Genomic DNA, 20,755 nt, shown 5'->3' on the forward strand with positions numbered 1-20,755 from the left:
ACGGATTATCCTCCTCCTCCTCTCTCTCCTGCTAGATGTGGCCGCGGCTCTGCGCATGGGGGCCACGCCGCACGCTGCAGGGCTGTCCAGGGTGGAGCGCTCGCCCATCACCAAGCACCGAGAGCTGCCCACCATCAGCTTCAGCAAGTCAGGCTCTTCTTCCAGCAAGTCGGAGACCGCACACCTCACGCCCAAGTCTGAAACCCACCTCAGTCCGCACAAATCCAGCCCAACACACGAGGTACCCGCAGTGACCATGTGTTTCAGTGTTGCTCTTGTCATAATGAGTACTTTTTCATTACTTCCCTTATTATTCATAACATCAGGGGCAACACGAGTGTTTTTTGTTTGTTTTCTTAAACATTTTATTTGTATTTTTAGGTTAATAAACTAGGTTGGCAGCCGTGTCGATCACATGTAGCATTCATGGACAGCTCCTCAAGCACCGTCTTAAATTCATTATATTTAGACAGAAATATGTCAGCTGTGGACCCTGAGCAGCTTCGTGTTACACATTAAAAGAAGCAAAACATAGAACAGATTTTTTGTTTTTAAATTGACCTTTTTTTGTCTTTGTTTTTTCTTCCCTGGGAGCAGATATTGTCAGCGTAGTATTACTCAGTGAAATTATAATTGTTATGGTTATTATAATAATTTTGTGGCAATGCATGAATAATGTTTTATTGGTACTATATTAATATTTAGTGTTATACAACCAAAATCAGTCCCCTCTCACACCGTAGCACAGTTTGTACACATGACTTGATCCAATATATTTACTGCATTTGAAAACTGCGAGGCGCTTTTAATATCTGCGAAGCTATTTGACAGATAGATGAGGATTAAATCAAAGCCCTGGTTGTAGTTGAATAAAAACGGCCTCCGGGGCTCTTCATGTTCATCCAGGTTGTGTCATTGAGCAGTTTGGCTGCAGCTCTTCTTCCTCCTTTGTTTCCACATAGACAGGCAGATCGCTCATCAAGATTACCAAGACGTCTGAGCGCGATCACATTGTTTGTGTGGATTTAATGGATTAAAAAGCCCTCCTTAACCTCCCTGTCTCACGCGAGTACACCTGATAGCTGAGTATGCTCGAGCTTCTCCCGCTCACACACATGACAGGATCGTTTTGGATTTGCTGGCAGTATATTGTGTTTTTGTTCAGCCACATCTCCAAAGAGTCGGTGTCTGGCCCTGCCTGGCAGACGGGTCGGTGGTCTTTTCATCCCGTCACTCGTCTGCCCTCAGTTCAATAAAGCTCATATTTAGTGAGATAATCCACTCGCCACTGTGGATTATGAAGGTTATACAGTAGTAGTTGTAGGTGATTATACTTAAAAAGGTTTTCCCTGGCAACCTATAAATACACAAGCTCTCTTATTGCATTGTGTGTAGCTGTTATGAATGAAAATCAAACTCTACATGAGCTATGAAGGTGAACAATAGTTGACCCTTTCATATTCATCACTTAAAACAAAACAATACAAAATTTAGTAAGTAGGGGATAAATAGTATTTGGCCAGACTGCAACAACAGGACCAGCCCTATAAACACGAATGTCTGACTGAGGAATTTGTTGACCAAATGCTGCAACTTCCCGTATCCGTTTCAAATTAAAAACCCTCTAGCGTGACAAAAATGATCCCGCCAAGTTTTGATTCAGTCTTGTTTTCATATTTACCGTCTTTGCAAATAGAAAATAAAAGTGCAAATAATTAATTTTCTTTACAGTCATCGTCTTTCAAGATAATGTGCGTAAATCACATCATATGTGTAAAAATGTACACAAAAAGTAATAGTATTCTCTGCTAGAAGAAAGTTTTAATGTTGACAGAATCTTTATGGGTTGCTCTATAGAAATTCACTTTTTTGGGGGGGTTATGTATAGGTGTAACCGGTGTGGACAAAATATTAGTAACAGCCTCCAAAAATGATCATGCTGTTGAATCCACACTTCTCTGAAACACAATGTTAACATGATAACGTTCATAAAGGAAGGATTTACTCCATGACTGTTCTATCAGACTACATTAGTTTACGCTCGGTGTATTTTATGTAATTTGGTCCTTAGTTGTTCAAAGTATGATGTTTGTTCATTCAGGTCATTTGTCAATAATCGATCCACGTTTCATAGCAAAACCTTTCCTAGCAAATCTGTATTCTCATCACTGCTTTAAAGACAATCGATTTACTGGGTTGGAAGAATAAAAGCCATATTTATTTCCTTTTACGTCCCCTTTTCTCAGACATTAATACCAGCAGTATCAGGACTTCCTAAATATCCTCTCACCATCTGTTCATGCTGTCCTCAGGTGGACACTGCCAGTGAAGTAGAGGAGTTGGACATTGACGTCGCCCCGGCACCTTACACAGCCAGCAGAGGAGCAGCAAAGCTTCAGGTTTTTATCGCAAGATACAGGTAAGTATTAAACTACCTCCAGCAACGGTTTGTTAATATGTGATGATAATAACTTCATGACAAATACACTCTCTACAGCTATAATCCTTATGATGGCCCCAATGACAACCCTGAAGTGGAGCTCCCGCTCACTGCCGGAGAATACATCTATGTATACGGAGACATGGATGACGATGGCTTCTATGAAGGTAAGTGGAGTATAATGATATTTTCTGTCTCTACAGCTTCATGTCGCTGTCTGTACATGATGCTCACAATGTTATTGTGGCTCCTTGCAGGTGAGTTGATGGATGGACGGAGAGGGCTGGTCCCCTCCAACTTTGTGGAACGCGTATCGGATGACGATGTGATGAGCACTCACCATCCAGAGACTGGGGACGTGTCCCATAACTCCCTGCTAGACAGCAGCCTGCACAGTGCCAGCCACCAGCATCACCTCCACATGGGCGTCAGCGCCTCAGAAAGGACAGAGGCCTCTGCCGCCTCTGGCCCTGCCTCAGCCCCCGCAGATTCAGCATCGGCCTTGGCTGTCCCAGCCCCCCTCACCAACGGCCTGGACTTGGACTTGGAGGAAGTGGGAGTGGACGTTGTGCCTTACCCACGTAAGCTCACCCTCATCAAGCAGCTTGCCAAGAGTATCATCATCGGCTGGGACCCTCCGTTGGTGCCGGCTGGGTGGGGCAATGTGTGGAGCTACAATGTGTATGTGGACCAGGAGCTGCGGCTCAATGTGCCCTTCGGTTCCCAGACCAAAGCGGTGCTGGAGCGGCTGGACATAAACCTCAAGGCCTACCGGGTGTCAGTGCAGAGCCTGACAGAGAAGGGTCTCTCGGACCAGCTCCGCTGCAGCATGCTGGTCGGTCGGGACGTTTGTGTGGCGCCCACGCAGCTGCGTGTGGAGAGGGTCACCGCCACCTCTGCCAATCTGACCTGGCTGCCCAGCAACAGTAACTATGTGCACATTGTGTCCTTGAACGAGGAGGAGTGTGAGCTGGTGAAGGCTGGCTGCTACTCGCTGTGCCTCAATAACCTCTTGCCCAGCCTGCAGTACTCAGTCAAAGTGGAGGCACGGCCGCACCGCACGCCATGGGAGATACCTGTGGAGCGACGTGAACACAGAAGCGCTACCATCACCTTCACTACACTGATGGCAGGTCAGGATTTAGTGTTTTATCTATCAGATATCCTCAGAAGGTGCTATGCTAACTTCGCTACACAGTCTTTGGGTCCTGAATCAGTAACACCAGTTTTTCTCCGATGTGTGAAGTTTAAATGTTTGATTCAGACGAATGCTTTTGGTTATTCAGGCTTTTTGAGGACTCTGTGTGCTTGCAAACATGTAATATATTTAGAAAAGATCAGCGACATCCCAGTTACATTACTTTGTTCGAACTTGTACCATCAACTAAAAAAAGTCACAATATCTTTGCGTGTAATCTCTGGTATTTGTATGACAAATCCTATTCAGAAGCTTAAAGCTTTGTATTGATATCATCGTCAGCAATTTCCATGAAAGGCTTTTAACTGTAACTCAGGCTGGGAGGTCGGAGACTGACATTATATAGACGGTAGCCCTGCTGCTGTGTGCCACAGTGGAGATTGCTGAGGCGGCTTCAACCACCGTTAATGTCAGGGACTTTTCTTTTAGGTGACCTCTCCGATAGACAAACAGTTTCTCCGGTGTACCGCTGGTTCTGTGCAGCTCTTCACGTAATATCACTGAACTGTGAGGCAGCAGTTCTCTTTGAATTAGAGCATTACACTCACCAGAGCTCGAGCAACCCAGATTAAGATGCCTTATATGCAGTACTGTTGACTCTGTGCCTCCTACACAGTGACATTAGTTATCAGCTGTGAGATGCTCTGACTTGTATTTCCTTTATTAAACAGCCAGAGTACCTCAGCACAGGTTGCATTCCTATGAAGGGACTGATCATAGACAGATGCCATCCTCTACTGCACCTACTGATCAAGTATTTCCACTGATGACATTATTCAGGCAGAGGAAGGGTTGGTTTATTAATAAGTTTCCTGATCTTTGAGTACCCTTTGCACATTTGTTTATTATTTTTCTTCCCTGCTGAAAAGCATTGCATAAGAGTATTCTATAAAGGGAGACTGAAAAATTCTAAATCTCGTGTAAATAAGTGAGGTCAGCAGCTGCTTCTTTGTCCTTTTAATCCTCCACTTCATTTGATGTCAGTTTGTGATACCATTTTGCCATTCTGCACCTCCCAGTCAACAATCACTTATTTTTCATCGATAAGCCTGTAACATGCATCGTTGTAACCAGTGTGATATAAGATTTGAGTTGTATTTCACTAAAATGACCGTTCAAATTTGCTTAAGTTTCATGCCCACAGTCGGGGAATCAAGGTACATGGTTTCTAAATTTCTTAATGTCCCTTTAGAGTGGTAGATGGCAGCATTCTTGGTAGAACCATGTGATCATTATTTCTCCTCCCAAACATGTAGTTTAACTATGAGAATTTCACTTGATACTAAGTTAACATTAAAATGTTTTATTTCCATTTTGCTCTCCACCGGCTGTGGTGTGATGCTTGTAATCCCTGCAGGCCCCCCTGATGCTCCTCTGGATGTACAGCTGGAGCACGGTCCCTCTCCGGGGATCGCTCTCATCAGCTGGCTGCCGGTGACTATAGATGCTGCCGGGACCTCCAACGGAGTTCGTGTCACTGGATACACGATATATGCCGACAAGAAAAAGGCAACTACTTGAACCTTAAAATGTCTTTAAGTAAAGTAGATAATAGCATGTATTTGTGTGTCTATGGCGTCACTGAAAGCTGGTATTGAGTTGTAATGTACCTGTGACATCACGTTTCTCCCCTCCAAGGTGCTGGAGGTGTCTTCCCCTACAGCTGGCAGTGCCCTGCTGGGCCCCTCTCAGATCCAGTCCCTGCAGGCTGCTCAGGACCTCACTGTCCGCACCATGTCTGCCCACGGGGAGTCCTGTGACTCTCTGCCAGTAAACGTGCCCTCCAAGCTGACCGCCATCATGGCTGGCCCGGCCACCACCGCCCCACTCGTGCCACCCCTGCCCTACACCCCAGTAGGTCCCAGTAACCTGCCCGCACCGCCATCGTACGGAAACTCTGCTGCCAAAGGCTCCATGCTGCCCAGCACTTTGCCATCCGACTCGCATGTCGCCGGCCTCACAGTGGAGGTTGCTGCCAACCTGCCTCACGCTCTCCACTCACATGGTCTGCTCTCGTCTGCCTCGTACGTGAAGGCCTGGGCCAACCCCTCGTCTGCTGCTGCCTTGGCTGTGTGTGAGGCCACATTACCAGTCGCCTCCACCATCACTCCAGTGGTAATCCTCAGTTTGCCATCTTCATGTATATAATTCAATTCAATTCAGTTTTATTTATATAGCGCCAAATCACAACGCAGGTTATTTCAAGGTACTTAACTCAGTAAAGTCCTTTACAACAGAACTTTGCAACATTAATCAAAGGAAACCAACAAAAAGGGAGAAAAACGTCAGAGCGAGGGGAACCGTATGAACGAGGGGAACCGTATGAACGAGTGGAACCGTATGAACGAGTGGAACCGTATGAACGAGGGGAACCGTATGAACGAGGGGAACCGTATGAACGAGTGGAACTGTATGAACGAGGGGAACCGTATGAACGAGGAGAACCGTATGAACGAGGAGAACTTTATGGCCACATGATGTTAATTTTTGTCTAGATTGAGGAGAGTTGAAGAGGAGGCACAGAGGGAGAGACGAGAGGCAAAAATACTGTGAGATGAAAGTGATAGGTGCATGCTGGTGTTCTAAAGACAGCTATCAGGTAGTTACTGTAATTCAGACGCCTGCTGTAACCTGGTTATCAATCAACAGCCAACAGCATGAGCTGCTGTAGCGACCGGACATACAGTCACAGAAAACGGTGCTACTAAAATTGTAAAAAGGAAATGCTGGCAGCTAATTCGGCATCGTTTTGATGGAGCCAATTTGCCAAAACGAAAATAATTATTGGCAAAAAAAACGAGTCTCAAGTTGTTGCCTACAACTAACTAACTGACTCCATGGCAACATGGGTGGGGGATGTTGTGGCTGCATATTTGTCCCAGTTTTGTCTGATATTCAGACTTTGAACATCTTTGCTCTCGAGTAATAAAGTTAATTGAATATCATTGTGTTGACTGTTTTCTCCTCTTCAGATTAATGTGACCTCCCCCACCACCCCGACACCTCCGCCATCATCGGTGGCAGCACCAGCAGCTGCACTAGTAATGGCAGCAGCGGCCGTGTTTGAGCAGCGCAGAGACACCGACAGCCCTGAATCCATACGTCCCTTCCCGTCCATCGCAGAGTTCATCGAGGACCCCGGTGCCAATCTCGGAACCCCTGAGCGCAGCCTGACCCCGCCCAAAGCCCCGATCACAGACCTCCTCTACCCTCAGAACACCAACCTCCACCGACCCCAGAGCTCTTCCCCGCTGGAGTCAGAGGTGGAGGAGGAGCACGAGAATACCCGCCTGGTGTCCATGGAGGAATTCTTGAGGCAGGACCAGGAGCCGGAGTATTGTAGGAGGCAGCAGGTCAGCCCCAACTTACTGTCAAACCCATGCAATGTCTTTAGAGCTGCAACTATTTTAATTATTTCATATACAACCTGCTGAGATGTAGGTTTACTGTATATCAAATAGATGCACTCTACATATACAGTTGCTGATGTCTTTTAGAGCCTTAAAGAGTTTGTCCTAAACTTAATCAATCTCTGTGATGTTCCCATTACCCAGCATGCAACATCAAAGTTTCAACAGCTCAGTTAGATATTCTGGTGTGTTACGCTCGTAGCTGCTGATGTAGCCTCGAGCCTGAAGCAGAGATGAGGTCTGGTAAGGTCACATCTGTCTAACTCAACACCCCCAGACTTCAAATGTTCTAACTTGTAGTCTTGAGACCACATCAACAGCGACTTATCAGATTGTCCCCACCTCTCTCTCTGGTTTAACACAACTTGTTTCACATCGGCAGACTTTGATGTGTAAAACTGAGACTTTCCCTTCAGATCATTCTTTCTGATGAACTCAGTTATGTGTGATGGGAGGTTCTCAGCATGTATTGCATCTAATTTCAGACAAGTGAGCTCCTAATGAAGCTGTCTCTCATACGTTAATGTTTGGGGCCAAGGCCAAAACCGAGTCATGCAGAAGTAATAACTGCAGCATTTTTCAGTGTATATTGGAATCTTGCACGTGCTTTTATTGAACAGGTTTATGGTTTTATTCGATGTCCAATTAATGACAAATAACAATTTAACATTAAGAAATTCTCATTGGATAATGTGATTCAGAGTGATGTTGTATTGTCTCACAGAGTTACAGTCGAGTGGAGCCTTCCAGTGACTACAATGCAGACAATAGCCGCTCAGACCTGTCTGACATCCTGGAGGAGGAGGAGGAGGACCTGTACTCTGACCACCATGGAGAAGGACAGGCCAGGGGATACACAGTTGCAGCTAACAGGGTAAAGAAATAACTGCATACTAACATTTGTTGCGACTATGCATGTCCATTTTTTTCACAGACACTTTGCAAGTTTGGCTTTTTGGGAATGAAATGTGCTTTTTTTTTCTTTTGCAGTTTTGTTTCTTCTGCTGTATTTTCATAAATGTGATTCCTGTTTGTTTCTTCTTCTTTCTTTTGTCTTCCCTTTGCATGGCCGGGTTGTCATCCGTATGTCTGCACTTCCTTTGTTTTCACTGAATCCATCTCGCCTTCACCGACCCATTCTTACTTGCGTTGAACTGTGGCCCTCGCAGTCTCGCAAGTTGGAGCCGCCCGACAGCGATGAGGAAGTTCTTGAAAGGATCCTTAAGTTGCCTCCTCAGGTCTGTCAGAGCAAGCAGCTGTTCAGCATTCCCGAGCTGACGGAAGAGGAAGACAGCAGTCAAGACGAGCCTTTAACCCACCGCAGGCGGCCTCGGCCAATGCACAAACACCTTCACCCCAGAGACACTGAACATCTCCATCATGCCTCACAGCACCACCCACATCATCCCAACCCACACCCACACATCCCTCCTCACCATCACCATTTCAACAGGGATCCTAGATCCCTAACCAAAGAGCCTTTACCCAGACACGGACCCTTGCAGGTCAAGCCTAGGACACAGCACAGGGTGCACTATGCAGACACGTTGGACACCATGAGTTACCTCGAAGAAGACGACATGAGTCTGTACGAGGGTCCCACCAGCAGGCGGGTGTCCGACCACTGTCCTCCCCAGCTGAACCCCAACAGCAAAGACAGATCACTGCTCAGAGGGCTAGGGGACCGCCTTAGGAGGGAGGCCATGCTCAGGTGTCAGATGACTGTCGCCACGGAGGCCAACGCCGGCCATGGCCTTACCACGCCAAGACCCTACCCGGTCAGCACAATGGCACAGACTGTGAGGTCACCTATTGGTCGCGGGGGGGAGATCGATGTGGAGTACGGTACAGACGAGGAGCCCGTGGAGTACAGTCCCAGGGAGGTGGTGATGGAGCAGATGAGCTCTGAGTGGTGGGTGGAGGAGGGCCAAGTGGAGCAATGCAGACCTCCTCACCGCCGAGGGCCAGAGGCCGACATGCTGGTAAACGTCAGCTGATGCAATGCGTGTCCCCCGTCCCCATACCCCGTCCCTCCCAGTCCTTTAGTGGGTAACACGTAACTCCACCACCCAGTAGGTATCACTGTCGTGTAGTCAGCATATTATGCTAAATACGGTTTATTATTTAGTAGCGGCGTGTTGGTTGAGTTGCCAAGATGTGGCCGGAAAGTGGCGACAGAATATTTAAATCAGCTCATCACTTTTTGTGTCAGACCTGCTGAATCTTCTCCTTCTGCCTGACCGCACCTGTTCCTGTTGCTTTCAAATTCTCCTCCAACACTGAAAACCACCTACCTTGTCTTAAACTAGTCAGCCCTGTCTTGTCCTATATTAGTTCACAGCTGACATACTTTGATGTGTGTGTGTGTGTGTGTGTGTGTGTGTGTGTGTGTGTGTGTGTGTGTGTGTGTGTGTGTGTGTGTGTGTGTGTGTGTATGTGTGTGTGTGAGACACCAATAACCACCGTCTCAGTGCAAAAACGGAACCTGTTGATGTTGAAACGGCGGTGTTGAAGGGAAACTTTGAGTTTGTGGCATTTCATGAGGTTTTCATCTCCATCCATTTATCTATTGCATTAATATTAATTATTGCAACAGTTCAAACATGAGCACACGTAATTACCTTTTGTTTAAACATGCATTCACTGTTCATTTTTCCTCTGGTCTCGAGAAGCAATCTTGATTCAGTGTTAAAAGGTTTTCCTCAATGTTTTATTTCTGTTTCTGTGTTTTGAGCAGGACTCCAGCCAAATCCCTCCAGCAGAAGCAGGTCCATCTCGGGGAGGACACACACAGCTTCCTTGTAAACCAGCGTGCTTGCAGGCCAGGCAACTTAAAGGTCAGAGGCTTCTTCCCTCTTTCCTCGGTTTCCTCTCTTTGTCGTTGCCTAGGAACTCAAAGCTGCGTCGGACCTGTGTGACGCCATGCTGACACACCTGTGGTTTCTGTTGGCAAGCCTCGCCCTCTCTCACATGAAGCTAGCCAGATTAGCACCTTGTGTAGGAAAGGAGGGAGGGCCTGGGAGGGGGAGGGGGAGAGAGAGGCGGCGGCAGGGAGAAGGAGGTGCTGTAGCTGCAGTGGAGAAGTGGGAGAGAGCCTGCTAAGCTGAGAACCGGCTTAACCTAAAGTGGCTTGTCATGACAGGAGGAAGTGACAGACATTAAAATAGTAACCTCGATTAGCCAGCAAAGAAACAGCCTGCAGGTCGGACGTACAGGCCCCTTTCTTCCTCTTCCTCCCTGCACATCTTCACTCACTCTCTTCTTCTTCATTTCATTTACGTCTTTTAAAGAAACAGACTCTTCTGGTACATGTGTAGATGCACAGTTGACTACACACAGAAATGTGTAAGTGCACGTGCTCAAGATAGAGGAAGAGACCAGGCAGAAGTTCTGTCCTATCTAGTTGAAAATCAGTGAGGATGTGAAAGTGTGCAAGTCGTCTGCCCGTGACTCTTGCCACAGATGGGCTGATTCTCCCTAATAAGATAGAGAACACGCCTTTCAGTGCAGTTTAAAGTCTCACTAGAGCTCTTCAAATGTGTCCCTCGCTGTCAAACAGGCTGGAGCCGACATGCTGACGTCTCCCTTCACGTCTGCTGGAGCTGTGCACGGGGCTACAGGCCAAATCCACAGGCTGCTTTTGTGATCTGTGACGTGCAGGGTGTGAAAACCACCTTTTTTTTTTTTTCTTTTAATGTCAGGTCGGGGCTGTGATGTGAATAAACGCCCTCAGATTTAGATCAGAGAGTGGGTCAAACACTGTTTCCCCCCGTTGCTCGGCTGCAGATCATGAACGAGTGCACGTTTGTCAAACGGCTCACACAGCTTAGGATCAGTGGTTTAGCTTGATTACCTCTTTTAAGGACGTGCCTGTGCTGGGCGAACACTCTTCACAGCAGCACTGCAGTCGGTGGGAGGTGGGGGAGGTGCAGGCTGGCTGCACTGTTTGCAGAATTCACTGCAAGCTGAATGTGGTTTCTCTGCAAACTGTTGTCTTGAAATTAATGTTATTGAATAATAAAATGTATTCAAATCACATATCATTAATTGCATTTAAACAAAAGCTTTTGCAAAATCATAAAACAAACATTATGTGAGATTTTTACATTCCTGTTTGTTTTCATTAGCAGGGTGAACAGATCACATCAAACCAAATGTATATTTTTGTGGTACAATGTGGGACACGCAGCAATGATGAGAGGATAAATAGACGATGCAGGTTACAGATTAGGCCTTCAGGAAGTAAAAGACTTTCATTTCAACCCAACTTTCCAAACACCCACAATAAGTGAACACAGTAAGCATGAAAAGAAGCTGAAGATTCACAGTGAATAGTTTAACGTGGTGCTAGCTCACTACCACAGTCTGCTGACCTGTATGAGTGAGACTGAGCACAGTCAGGTAAACAAGAGTTATTTCAGCTTCTGTCTGACGGTCATCTTTAGGTTTTAGTAGGAAAGTCTTTGCTGTAGCTGGAGAGAGCCAATTAAAATGTAGGACATCTTCTCAATATGTGGGACACGGGACAAAGGATAAGAATGCTGTGCAGTCGCACAGGAAGTGGGACACCTGGTCGCCTTAAACATATTAGAGTTGGAGCAATACTCTCAAGAAAAGGACAGATATGAAGTCAGCTGAGCATCTTTTAATCTTATCAGTCCTGTTCTGCATGCTCGTCAGTACGGGGGATCCGTGTAGTATTCTGACTGTGTGTGTGTGTGTGTGTGTGTGTGTGTGTGCGTGTGTGTGCGTGCGTGTGTGTGTGTCGACAGCAGGTGTTGAGTCCACAAAGATGAAAGGAGAAAGCGACATCCGCATCTTTGTGGCCCTGTTTCCGTACGATCCCGCCAGCATGTCGCCCAACCCCGATGCTGCTGAGGAGGAGCTGCCCTTCACCGAAGGACAGATCATCAAAGTACGTCCACACAGCTCGCACACGGACATGTTTCCAACTTAAACCGTTCCCGATTAGTCCTCTGTCAGACCTGCAGTTGACCCTCTGCTGGCAGCTCTGCATGTCGGTGTCGTGTTTCCACTGTACTCAGAACAGCTCAAAGGCTGCAGCACGCACGAGGGTACATATGCATATTAGCGTGAGGGGTATTATATTCATGTCGCAGAACCCTCAGTAACACTTAACGGTAAAGGTACATGAATTATCATACATTGATAATAAACAATATTTCTGTTTTGAACAAAGCAAAGTAGGTGCAAAACAATGCGAATTCTGTACTGTTCTATTGTTTTGCAATACTATAGTTGTTGTTTGGACGTGTGGGGTAACACGTACATGAGTAATATAAAGCTATAATTTATACTACAGAAAGGAGCAGAAACAATTATATATTTATCACGTGGATAAAAGAGATCATACCGAGGTCAGACTAGTGAAACTAAAAGACTTAATTGAGTTACAGATATTATTAGTTATGTAACGGGCAAAAAGCAGAATGTCACCAGAAAACTTACAAAAATGGTTTGTTTTAGTTCAGAGGATGAAGACCATAGAAGGATATTTCATTTTAAGCACCCGTTTGCACGGACTACTTTAAAGCAGATGTGTGTTTCAGTGTCTGGTATCAAATTGTGGAATTCTCATAAGAATGATTTAAAGGGCTGTAAATATTTCTTTCAGTTCAAGAAATTGTATTCTCACATTAGTGTAAGTACTCTTGTCAGTAGCTGTAGTTGAATGGACCATCTATCTTTTCTGTTGTTAACATTGTGAGTAAGTAAACAAGATGTTTCTTCTCCCTGCTCCTTTTTCGGTCATGGAATTTATAAATAAGAGTTGTGTTTTGATTATAAATCGCTTTTCTAGAGACATCTATGCACTAAAATGAGCGGAATAAATACGAATGAAATGAAATTAATTCATGCGTCACTTTCAGTATTACTTCATGCATTAATACCTCAGGAATCGTCAGGAAGTAACATGAGTCTTTCATTCGTGACCTCATGCATTGAATACACATTATTTATTGCTTTAACTAAGTTGAGTACTTCATCAATGGTTATGATTTAATTAGAATGATCAGGATGAATTCTTAGCAAAAAAAATGTTGGGCCAATTTTGGTGTGTGTGTCCATTTACCTGCAGGTTACAATAAATAAGACACGAACATAAGAACTCAAACATCATAATAATTGAAAAATATTTGCTCTCACATTAATTGTTCTCGCACTTACTCCAGTTTTACCCAGAATGGATATTAAAGATCAAATGTTCGCCGCTTACACTTCAGGGTTCACGTCCCTCCGTCATTTGATCGAGTAGAAGAAGCTAGTGTTGTACAGATGTTTTATTTTCTCGCTTCATTCCTCTTCACCCGATTGATTTCCACCTTCCTCCCCTCAGGTTTACGGAGATAAAGACGCAGACGGGTTCTACCGAGGGGAGTCGGCTGGTCGTCTGGGCTTCGTGCCGTGTAACATGGTGTCTGAGATCCAGGTGGAGGACGAGGAGACGCGGCAGCAGCTCCTGCAGCAGGGCTTCTTGTCCACGGCGGCCTCCATGGAGAAGATAGGTACGAGACTCTGTCAGTCACAGGTGTAGCCAACACACACGTGCCTAATTCTGCGCTAATTGAAAAGAAGTACATTTGGACTGTGCTTTTACTTTACTTGACTTTACTACTCTTCTACTGCCGGTGTAAATTGTGTAGGTTGTTTTCCCCATAAAAATCACCGCTGTTCATGTTTAAGTGGGAAGTGAAAATAGCAGCACAAGTGTTGTGAATTCTGGACCAAACATTATTCATTAAAATTGTTTCATGGACACACATTGGCACGCTGTTGTCCACATTTCATTGGAAGAAATCCGTCAAATTGATGAGAATAAAAGAAGCTCTGGTTTGTCTCCGGCCTCTCGGAGCTCTCAGCAGATCGACCTCGACTTCAGTCGAACTTTATTCTTGTGCACTATTGTTGCTATTAAGGAGATCATAACCATCTGCGTATGTTTTCATGCAGGTGTCTAAAAGATCATTTTAAGTCAAAGTGTTTGTCTGTGGCAGCAAGCCGCCCGGCAAAATGCAGCTTTGCTTCCGTTTCCTGCTTTTCTACCCGGAGCGGTCTCTGCAGATGGTTTAACCTCTTCACTGCCACTCGTTCTCCCTGCAGTGTCTGCTGCTCACCGGTTGTCTTTTTTTCTTTTTTTTTTAATTGCTCTTCGCTGGCTTTTCATTGTCTACTTTGTCTGGTCTGCTTCTCTCCAAAAAAATCACACCTGTGTTTCTTTTTGGTTTCATTTTTTTATTTTTTTATTTGGTTTTCCTTCCTAAAACTCCATTAAGGCACTCGCACACACGCACAGCTTCCACGTCGCCCCGTTCCACCGCCGAAACCGAGACGATCCAAGAAAGGTGTGTCTCGCTGCAGCCCTGCGGCCTCCCACCTCTCTCCTTTCTGCTCCTCTCTGGTTTGCTTCTCCGTCTGTCTCTTTCACTTTAGATTTGGCTCTTTCAGTTGCTGCTTCACACTCAACGACCGGGGTGGGATTTTTAATGTAATCTAATCAGACAGTGGGCAAATATTATGAAGAGGTCCTCCGGAGTAGTTTCATATTCTATGAGTAAAGGCCTGTGCTGTGTTCCAGATGTTGTACTTGTGTACTAACACTCACTTTATTGAGTGCATAAGTGCGTTCACACTGTAAAGTACAGAAACGTGCAGTGAACTACAGGTACCAGGATGATGCACTCAAAACGCCCCAAAAAAGAAGTGACACGTTGGACACTTTCCACGCTAAACGGTCGCCACCTTGGCTACGTAGAGGAATCAATGTGTTTATTGACTGTGTTAAACAGAGGGCACGAAAACACGTTGAATTCTGAGTAAAACAATTAAAGCTGCAGATATTTTGGCAGGTGATGTGTTCACACACCGAGGCTATTTCCAGCCAGTGCAGAGTGGACGTGTGAGATTTAAAACAACACTACACAAGAGTCATGTCTAGTAAGAGTAGTATTTGTTAGTGTACTGAGGGAAGTGTGTCATCTGGAACGCAGCACAAGTGTCAAACTCTTTTCCTTCAGTGCTAAAAGGCTGTTCAGACTTGCATCTTTCAACAAGTTGTAGGATTCTGATTTTGTCAGCAACACGTCACAAATGTTAAAATACATCAGAATCAGGTTTTATTACCAAATAGGTTTTCACATACAATACGTTTCTCTTCATTTGTCTACATGAGCCTCTGAGTCCTGTCATTGGATCCTCATGTAATGCATTGCAGCCATAGCAGCGGGATGTTGCAGCCTGTTGCTAAGCGACTGATGAACTCCTCCTCCAGCGTCCTGCTGCTATGTCGCTGATGGATTACATGACCTCCTGGGGGTCAAACATCCATCCCCTCCGATCTCCACGCGTGACTTTGCGGTGTGATGACTGTGACTCGCTCTCAGCCGGAGTCTCGCCTCATTCTGTGATTGTGCTCGTGCTCTTCTTCTCTTCCAGTGGAGTCGGCAGCAGTGTGGGAGGAGAGCGTAGACTCCTCCGGTCCAGGTTTGTAGTTGGTCCTTTGAAGCTCTCCCTCTCTGTTTGCACCTGCATGATCAGACGACCGCCTCCGTGTGCACTGGAGGACAGCCTGCTGTTTGTTGCATTAATTACCATCATCCTGCATCTTGTTTTTTTTGTGTTTTTTTTTTAACTGTTGTAAACCTGAGGACTGAATGATAGCTGCTGATATCACCAGGAATCACCTTCATCCATCCTTATCAGGGACTGTTTGATTATTTGGGGGTAAAATGAAGAATCGGGACCCTTTTAAAAAGGGCAGGATGTTTGAAATATGCATCTTCAAAGGGTTGAAAATGAAATAAAATAAGGGAAAACAAACGGCTTCATATTTTATGTTGTTGAATTCTTCATTAACCCTCATTATAAATGTCAAGCAGTCCCTTTTTCTAACTCCTTCTTCCATTTCACAGTTCAAACAACATCATTAAGTCATCTAATGATTTCTGTTTGTCTCCATTTTTACTAACAGTTTTACAAACAGTTACATTCTTCATCTTGTGATGAACGTCCATGTGTCTGATGTTTAAAACAGCAGCCCATCTCAGGGCCGCTGGGACTTTTCCATTGTTATCAAACTGTTAACTCTCCCTGCTGTTGCTTTTATTTGGATCATCGCCGTGTTTGGCTGCACTGCTGTGACTTTCCGTCAGCTCAGCATGACGCTGAGTGAGTCGGACATGCAGACGCGATGAGCTGCATGCTGGAACTGTAGAGACGTCTCGCTCCTTTAAGATTCAGGACATCTGACTTAACACTTCTCCTGCTCTTTGTTTGACCCACAGATCTCAGCCGGGCTGCTGCTGCTGCTGCTGCTGCTGCTCTTCCTCCTCCTCCTCCTCCTGCCGCCGTCGCACCCGTCTCCAACCCAGCTCCAGGAGCTCGCAGGATGGTCGCCATCTTTGATTACGATCCGCGAGAGAGCTCCCCGAACACCGACATAGAAGTCAGACTCACACGTGCATTTGTTCTTTCCTGCTGCATGTGCAGCCGCTGTTCGCTCATCATCTGCCCTGTTTGTTCTGACTGTTCAGGCTGAGCTGACCTTCAGCGCTGGAGACGTCATACATGTGTTCGGTGACATGGACGAGGATGGTTTCTTCTACGTAAGTTAAAGGAAGCGGTCGGTGTGTTAGTCACGCTTCAGTGAGGAACATTTCGACTTTCCGTCTCTTATTTTATACAAACACGAAATGCTGCCGACTCGCATGCCAGAGCAACACGAGAGGCTGTGTGGCAAGAAATTGTTTGTGAATTGACTATGAATAACTTAATAATATCATTTTTTTGTACTGCTAGAAAGTAGATGATGAGTTTTATGACTTTATGACAGCGTAGTTCTGTCTGCCTGCGTCTGATCTACGGAGAATGATGGTCTTCTCTCTCACGCTGATGCTCATGTGCTGTTAGTGTGTCTTACGTCAAACTTTGGGATGCCAGTCAAGATGAGAGATCGAGGCAGTGGCACACTGACCAGAAATGATTGTTTTAAAAGTTGGCTAGACGACTGTTTTTCACAATAATTTCTTGCAAAATAATAAAATTCCTATCAGGTATATTAAACATTAGTGTTTTAATTATTCTCGCATTTCATTTTAGATTGAAAATGAGAATTTTCTGTAAAACATTTCACATTTTTATAAAAATTGAATTTCGCATAACATGAAAATGAACTTTTGGCCCTTCACGGGAAAGAATTTGGGCCCCTGAGTTATAAGCGAATGCACTTCATCCCATTGTTGTATCTTCCAGGGAGACTTGAATGGCCAGAGAGGCTTGGTGCCCTCCAACTTCCTGCAGGCCGTACCGGACGACGCTCCTGCAGATCTGGTCTGTGCTCAGCCGGTACCAGAACCCAAGAAAGAACTCCAGGTAGCTCCGCATGCACCACCGTACTCGGAGTCGCGAATGACCTCCTGACCTGCACTTTCATACACGGCGTGTCATTTCTTACACATCACTGATGTCACTTGTCTGTATTTCCAGCGTCTGGTCGCTGTGTTTGTTCCTGTTCTGTCTCTTTAATTCTGTCCTGTTGCGTTTCTTCTGTCCCGCCGTGTCCTGCATGGCCTTTTTGCAGAAGCACAAACGAACTGTACACTTTGAGACTTGATCGTAAGTGTTTTTAGATGATCAAACCCGTGTGTGTCCCCGCTCACTTCCTGTTTGTAGCTACACCCTCCTGTCGCTGTAGTTCTACACTGTTCCTTTGGGAAGAATCCAGCACCTACTCCTGGTTTTAGTGTGTTGAACCACAGGATAAGTTGACATCTGTCTTCCTTTGTATCCTCCAATCATCGTTTCCCGTTTTATTAGTTCTACTACAGTAAATACTGAGAACATACAGACTGTAGAACCCAGTGAGCCTGTATTAGATACTGTTAGAGTTCAGTATGTGTGTCGGGCTCGTTCTCAAACTGGTGTTTCCTTCCTCCAGGACACTTGGACGTCTTCTACACATCCAGGAACACAAGAAGAGATTTCCCTCCCCGACCCGGAACCTCCTCGCCCCGACGCCACCGAGCACACGGACCTCCGACCCCCGCCGGCACCCGCTGCTCGCCCCCCCTCAGACCTGGACCCCGCTCCGGGTCCGGCGGCCGTGGATGGCTCCTGCCCCCCTCCCGCGCCCCCTCCCGCAGACAGCCCCCCACACACAGACTGCTCCGTGCAAGGAAAGAAGAAGAAAGGCTTTTTCTCCAAAGGCAAGAAGCTGTTCAAAAAACTGGGATCCAGCAAGAAAGAATGAGTCGGGACGCCCGACTCTGAATACTCGCGTCACATTGAAAGCACTTTTTCTGTCTCCTGTTAGTCTCAGTTGGTAGTTGTTGCGGTTGTCAGATCTAAAACCTGATGCTTTAACCGTTGGTAATAAAACATTTGCCTTAGAGCACTGCTAGACCAGCTGTTAAATATAGATCAGCTCACAGCGTCACAGAGCATGTAAGCGTGCATGTTGAAGTGAGCAAACTCACTCGTATATTCTCTCAATACTTCCTGATTATCTCAGCATTTGCAAGTGTTCAACTCGTTCGAGGCTTTAATGCTTAAAAACACTCAGTTATCTCCCAACAGATTGAATTTATTACAACGATCTGATGATACTGAGCAGCAGCGCGGACTTCATCCCAGCTCAGAGACGGCTACTTAGATATTAGCTTTAGCGCTTGTGTACTGGTGCCACTTTATTTCTTTGAAGCAAACAAGCGTAAGCGGCAGTCGATCTCTTCCTCTGCGCGACTATAACGAATGCACTATCCATCCCGGATGGATTTGAAATAGTTCTGCTTCCCTCACGTGTGTTTCTTGTCTTTAAGAGTATTTATTCGGTACTTTGTACAGAAGCGGTTATTTATTTGTGTCAGACTCTCGTCCTGATCATCATCACGGCGGGAGGAGTGTCCTGTGTAGTTTAGAGTTCAAGTTAAGTGGAAAGAATGTGAAGGGTGTGTGTGTGCGTGTGTGTGTGTGTGTGTGTGTGTGTGTGTGTGTGTGTGTGTGTGTGTGTGTGGCACTAATTAGTAGTACGTGGAGATCAGCAGGCTGCAACTAGTGTTTATCATTGTTGATTAATCGGTTCATCCTGTGGTTTATAAAACATAAAATGTCTGTTATAGTTTCCTACATTGATACCAAACGTATTCAACTGACTAAAATTCTCCTAAGAAAAGGAAAAAAAGCAAATTCTCACATTTAGGGTCTAAATTCCATCAAATATTTGGTGTTTTTACTGAAATTATTGAATATCTAAATCTTTGAATTCATTTTCTGGGTTGGTGAAATGGAGGCGACCGTGTCGTCCTCAAACCTCCATCCTGCCATTTAAACCATCCGAGTCCACAGGACGGATATCTGTACGTGAACGGAGAGAAGAACGTCTCGTATATACGAATCAAGTGAATGAAATATTCGGAGCTTTGCTGCTGAGAGACGTGAAGATTTGACTCCAGGACCATTTTAACTGTATTTTAACAAACTGGCACCATTAAAAGTTCTGAAGAATTATCTTCAGCACTTCCTGTCTGCAGTAAATGAACAGACATCTTTCACTTAGATAACAACTGGAGAAACTTCAGACTGTTGTTCTCGGGTGAATTCTGGACTTCATTTTCCAGTGATTTCCACGTGGACTTTTGGTTTCTTTGTAGAGGACACTGGACACCGGGTGTTTCTAAACACCTCGATGAGTCCGATCCACCACATCGACTTCAGTATCTCAGCCTCACAACTCTCCTTTCAATCCTTCAACCCTTCAGCCTTTCAACCCTTCAATTCTTCAACCTTTCAACTCTTCAACCCTTCAATTCTTCAACCCTTCAACTCTTCAAACCTTCAACCTTTCAACCCTTCAACCCTTCAATTCTTCAACCTTTCAATTCTTCAACCTTTCAACTCTTCAACCTTTCAACTCTTCAACCCTTCAACTCTTCAAACCTTCAACCTTTCAACTCCTCAACCCTTCAATTCTTCAACCTTTCAACTCTTCAACCCTTCAATTCTTCAACCCTTCAACTCTTCAAACCTTCAACCTTTCAACTCTTCAACCCTTCAATTCTTCAACCTTTCAATTCTTCAACCTTTCAACTCTTCAACCCTTCAACTCTTCAAACCTTCAACCTTTCAACTCCTCAACCCTTCAATTCTTCAACCTTTCAACCCTTCAACCCTTCAACTCTTCAACTCCTCAACCTTTCAACCCTTCAATTCTTCAATCCTTCAACCTTTCAATTCTTCAACTCTTCAATCCTTTAACTCTTCAACCCTTCAACCTTTCAACCCTTCAACCTTTCAACCCTTCAGCCCTTCAACTCTTCAACCCTTCAATCCTTCAACCTTTCAACCCTTCAATTCTTCAACCTTTCAACCCTTCAACCCTTCAACTCTTCAACTCCTCAACCTTTCAATCCTTCAATCCTTCAATCCTTCAATCCTCAGGTAAACTTCAGGATGAACTGATTAATCCACTCACTGTTGCAGCTTTAGCTCGATACTGAACATAATGTAGTTTGTGTGAATATGTCGGTGAGAGTGAAACACAGTCGGTCGTTTTGACTTGAACGCAGCATGTTTTTTTTTTCTGGTGGTTTGTGGCACTGCTGCACGGTGATCCACTCGCTGTGTATCTTTTAGTTTTGCCTCGACGAGTGTGGTGAAGTTGTGGCGCGTGAACGTTGGCTCCGCCAGACTGAC

At 45.3% G+C, this 20,755-nt stretch overlaps 1 protein-coding gene across 1 annotated transcript in view; it reads left to right on the forward strand.

Annotated features, from left to right (window-relative positions):
- LOC138196701 (peripheral-type benzodiazepine receptor-associated protein 1) overlaps positions 1-18,916 on the forward strand; it is a 62,931-nt gene extending 44,015 nt beyond the window's left edge. Inside the window, exons 16-34 of the mRNA XM_069147017.1 lie at positions 36-241; positions 2,313-2,419; positions 2,498-2,607; positions 2,698-3,573; positions 4,769-4,795; positions 4,996-5,147; positions 5,277-5,753; positions 6,611-6,991; positions 7,773-7,922; positions 8,218-9,030; positions 9,786-9,885; positions 11,821-11,963; positions 13,407-13,575; positions 14,344-14,412; positions 15,503-15,550; positions 16,351-16,511; positions 16,600-16,671; positions 17,318-17,437; positions 18,003-18,916. Coding sequence (XP_069003118.1) covers positions 36-241; positions 2,313-2,419; positions 2,498-2,607; positions 2,698-3,573; positions 4,769-4,795; positions 4,996-5,147; positions 5,277-5,753; positions 6,611-6,991; positions 7,773-7,922; positions 8,218-9,030; positions 9,786-9,885; positions 11,821-11,963; positions 13,407-13,575; positions 14,344-14,412; positions 15,503-15,550; positions 16,351-16,511; positions 16,600-16,671; positions 17,318-17,437; positions 18,003-18,314 — 4,493 coding nt within the window. The 3' untranslated portion in view covers positions 18,315-18,916. The remainder of the gene's footprint in view (positions 1-35; positions 242-2,312; positions 2,420-2,497; positions 2,608-2,697; positions 3,574-4,768; positions 4,796-4,995; positions 5,148-5,276; positions 5,754-6,610; positions 6,992-7,772; positions 7,923-8,217; positions 9,031-9,785; positions 9,886-11,820; positions 11,964-13,406; positions 13,576-14,343; positions 14,413-15,502; positions 15,551-16,350; positions 16,512-16,599; positions 16,672-17,317; positions 17,438-18,002) is intronic.
- The last annotated feature ends 1,839 nt before the right edge of the window (positions 18,917-20,755 follow it).

The sequence above is a fragment of the Embiotoca jacksoni genome, unplaced genomic scaffold (assembly GCF_022577435.1).
Source record: "Embiotoca jacksoni isolate LCO1_2020_lvr unplaced genomic scaffold, fEmbJac1.0.p SCAF_13, whole genome shotgun sequence".
Classification (NCBI taxonomy): Eukaryota; Metazoa; Chordata; class Actinopteri; family Embiotocidae; genus Embiotoca; species Embiotoca jacksoni.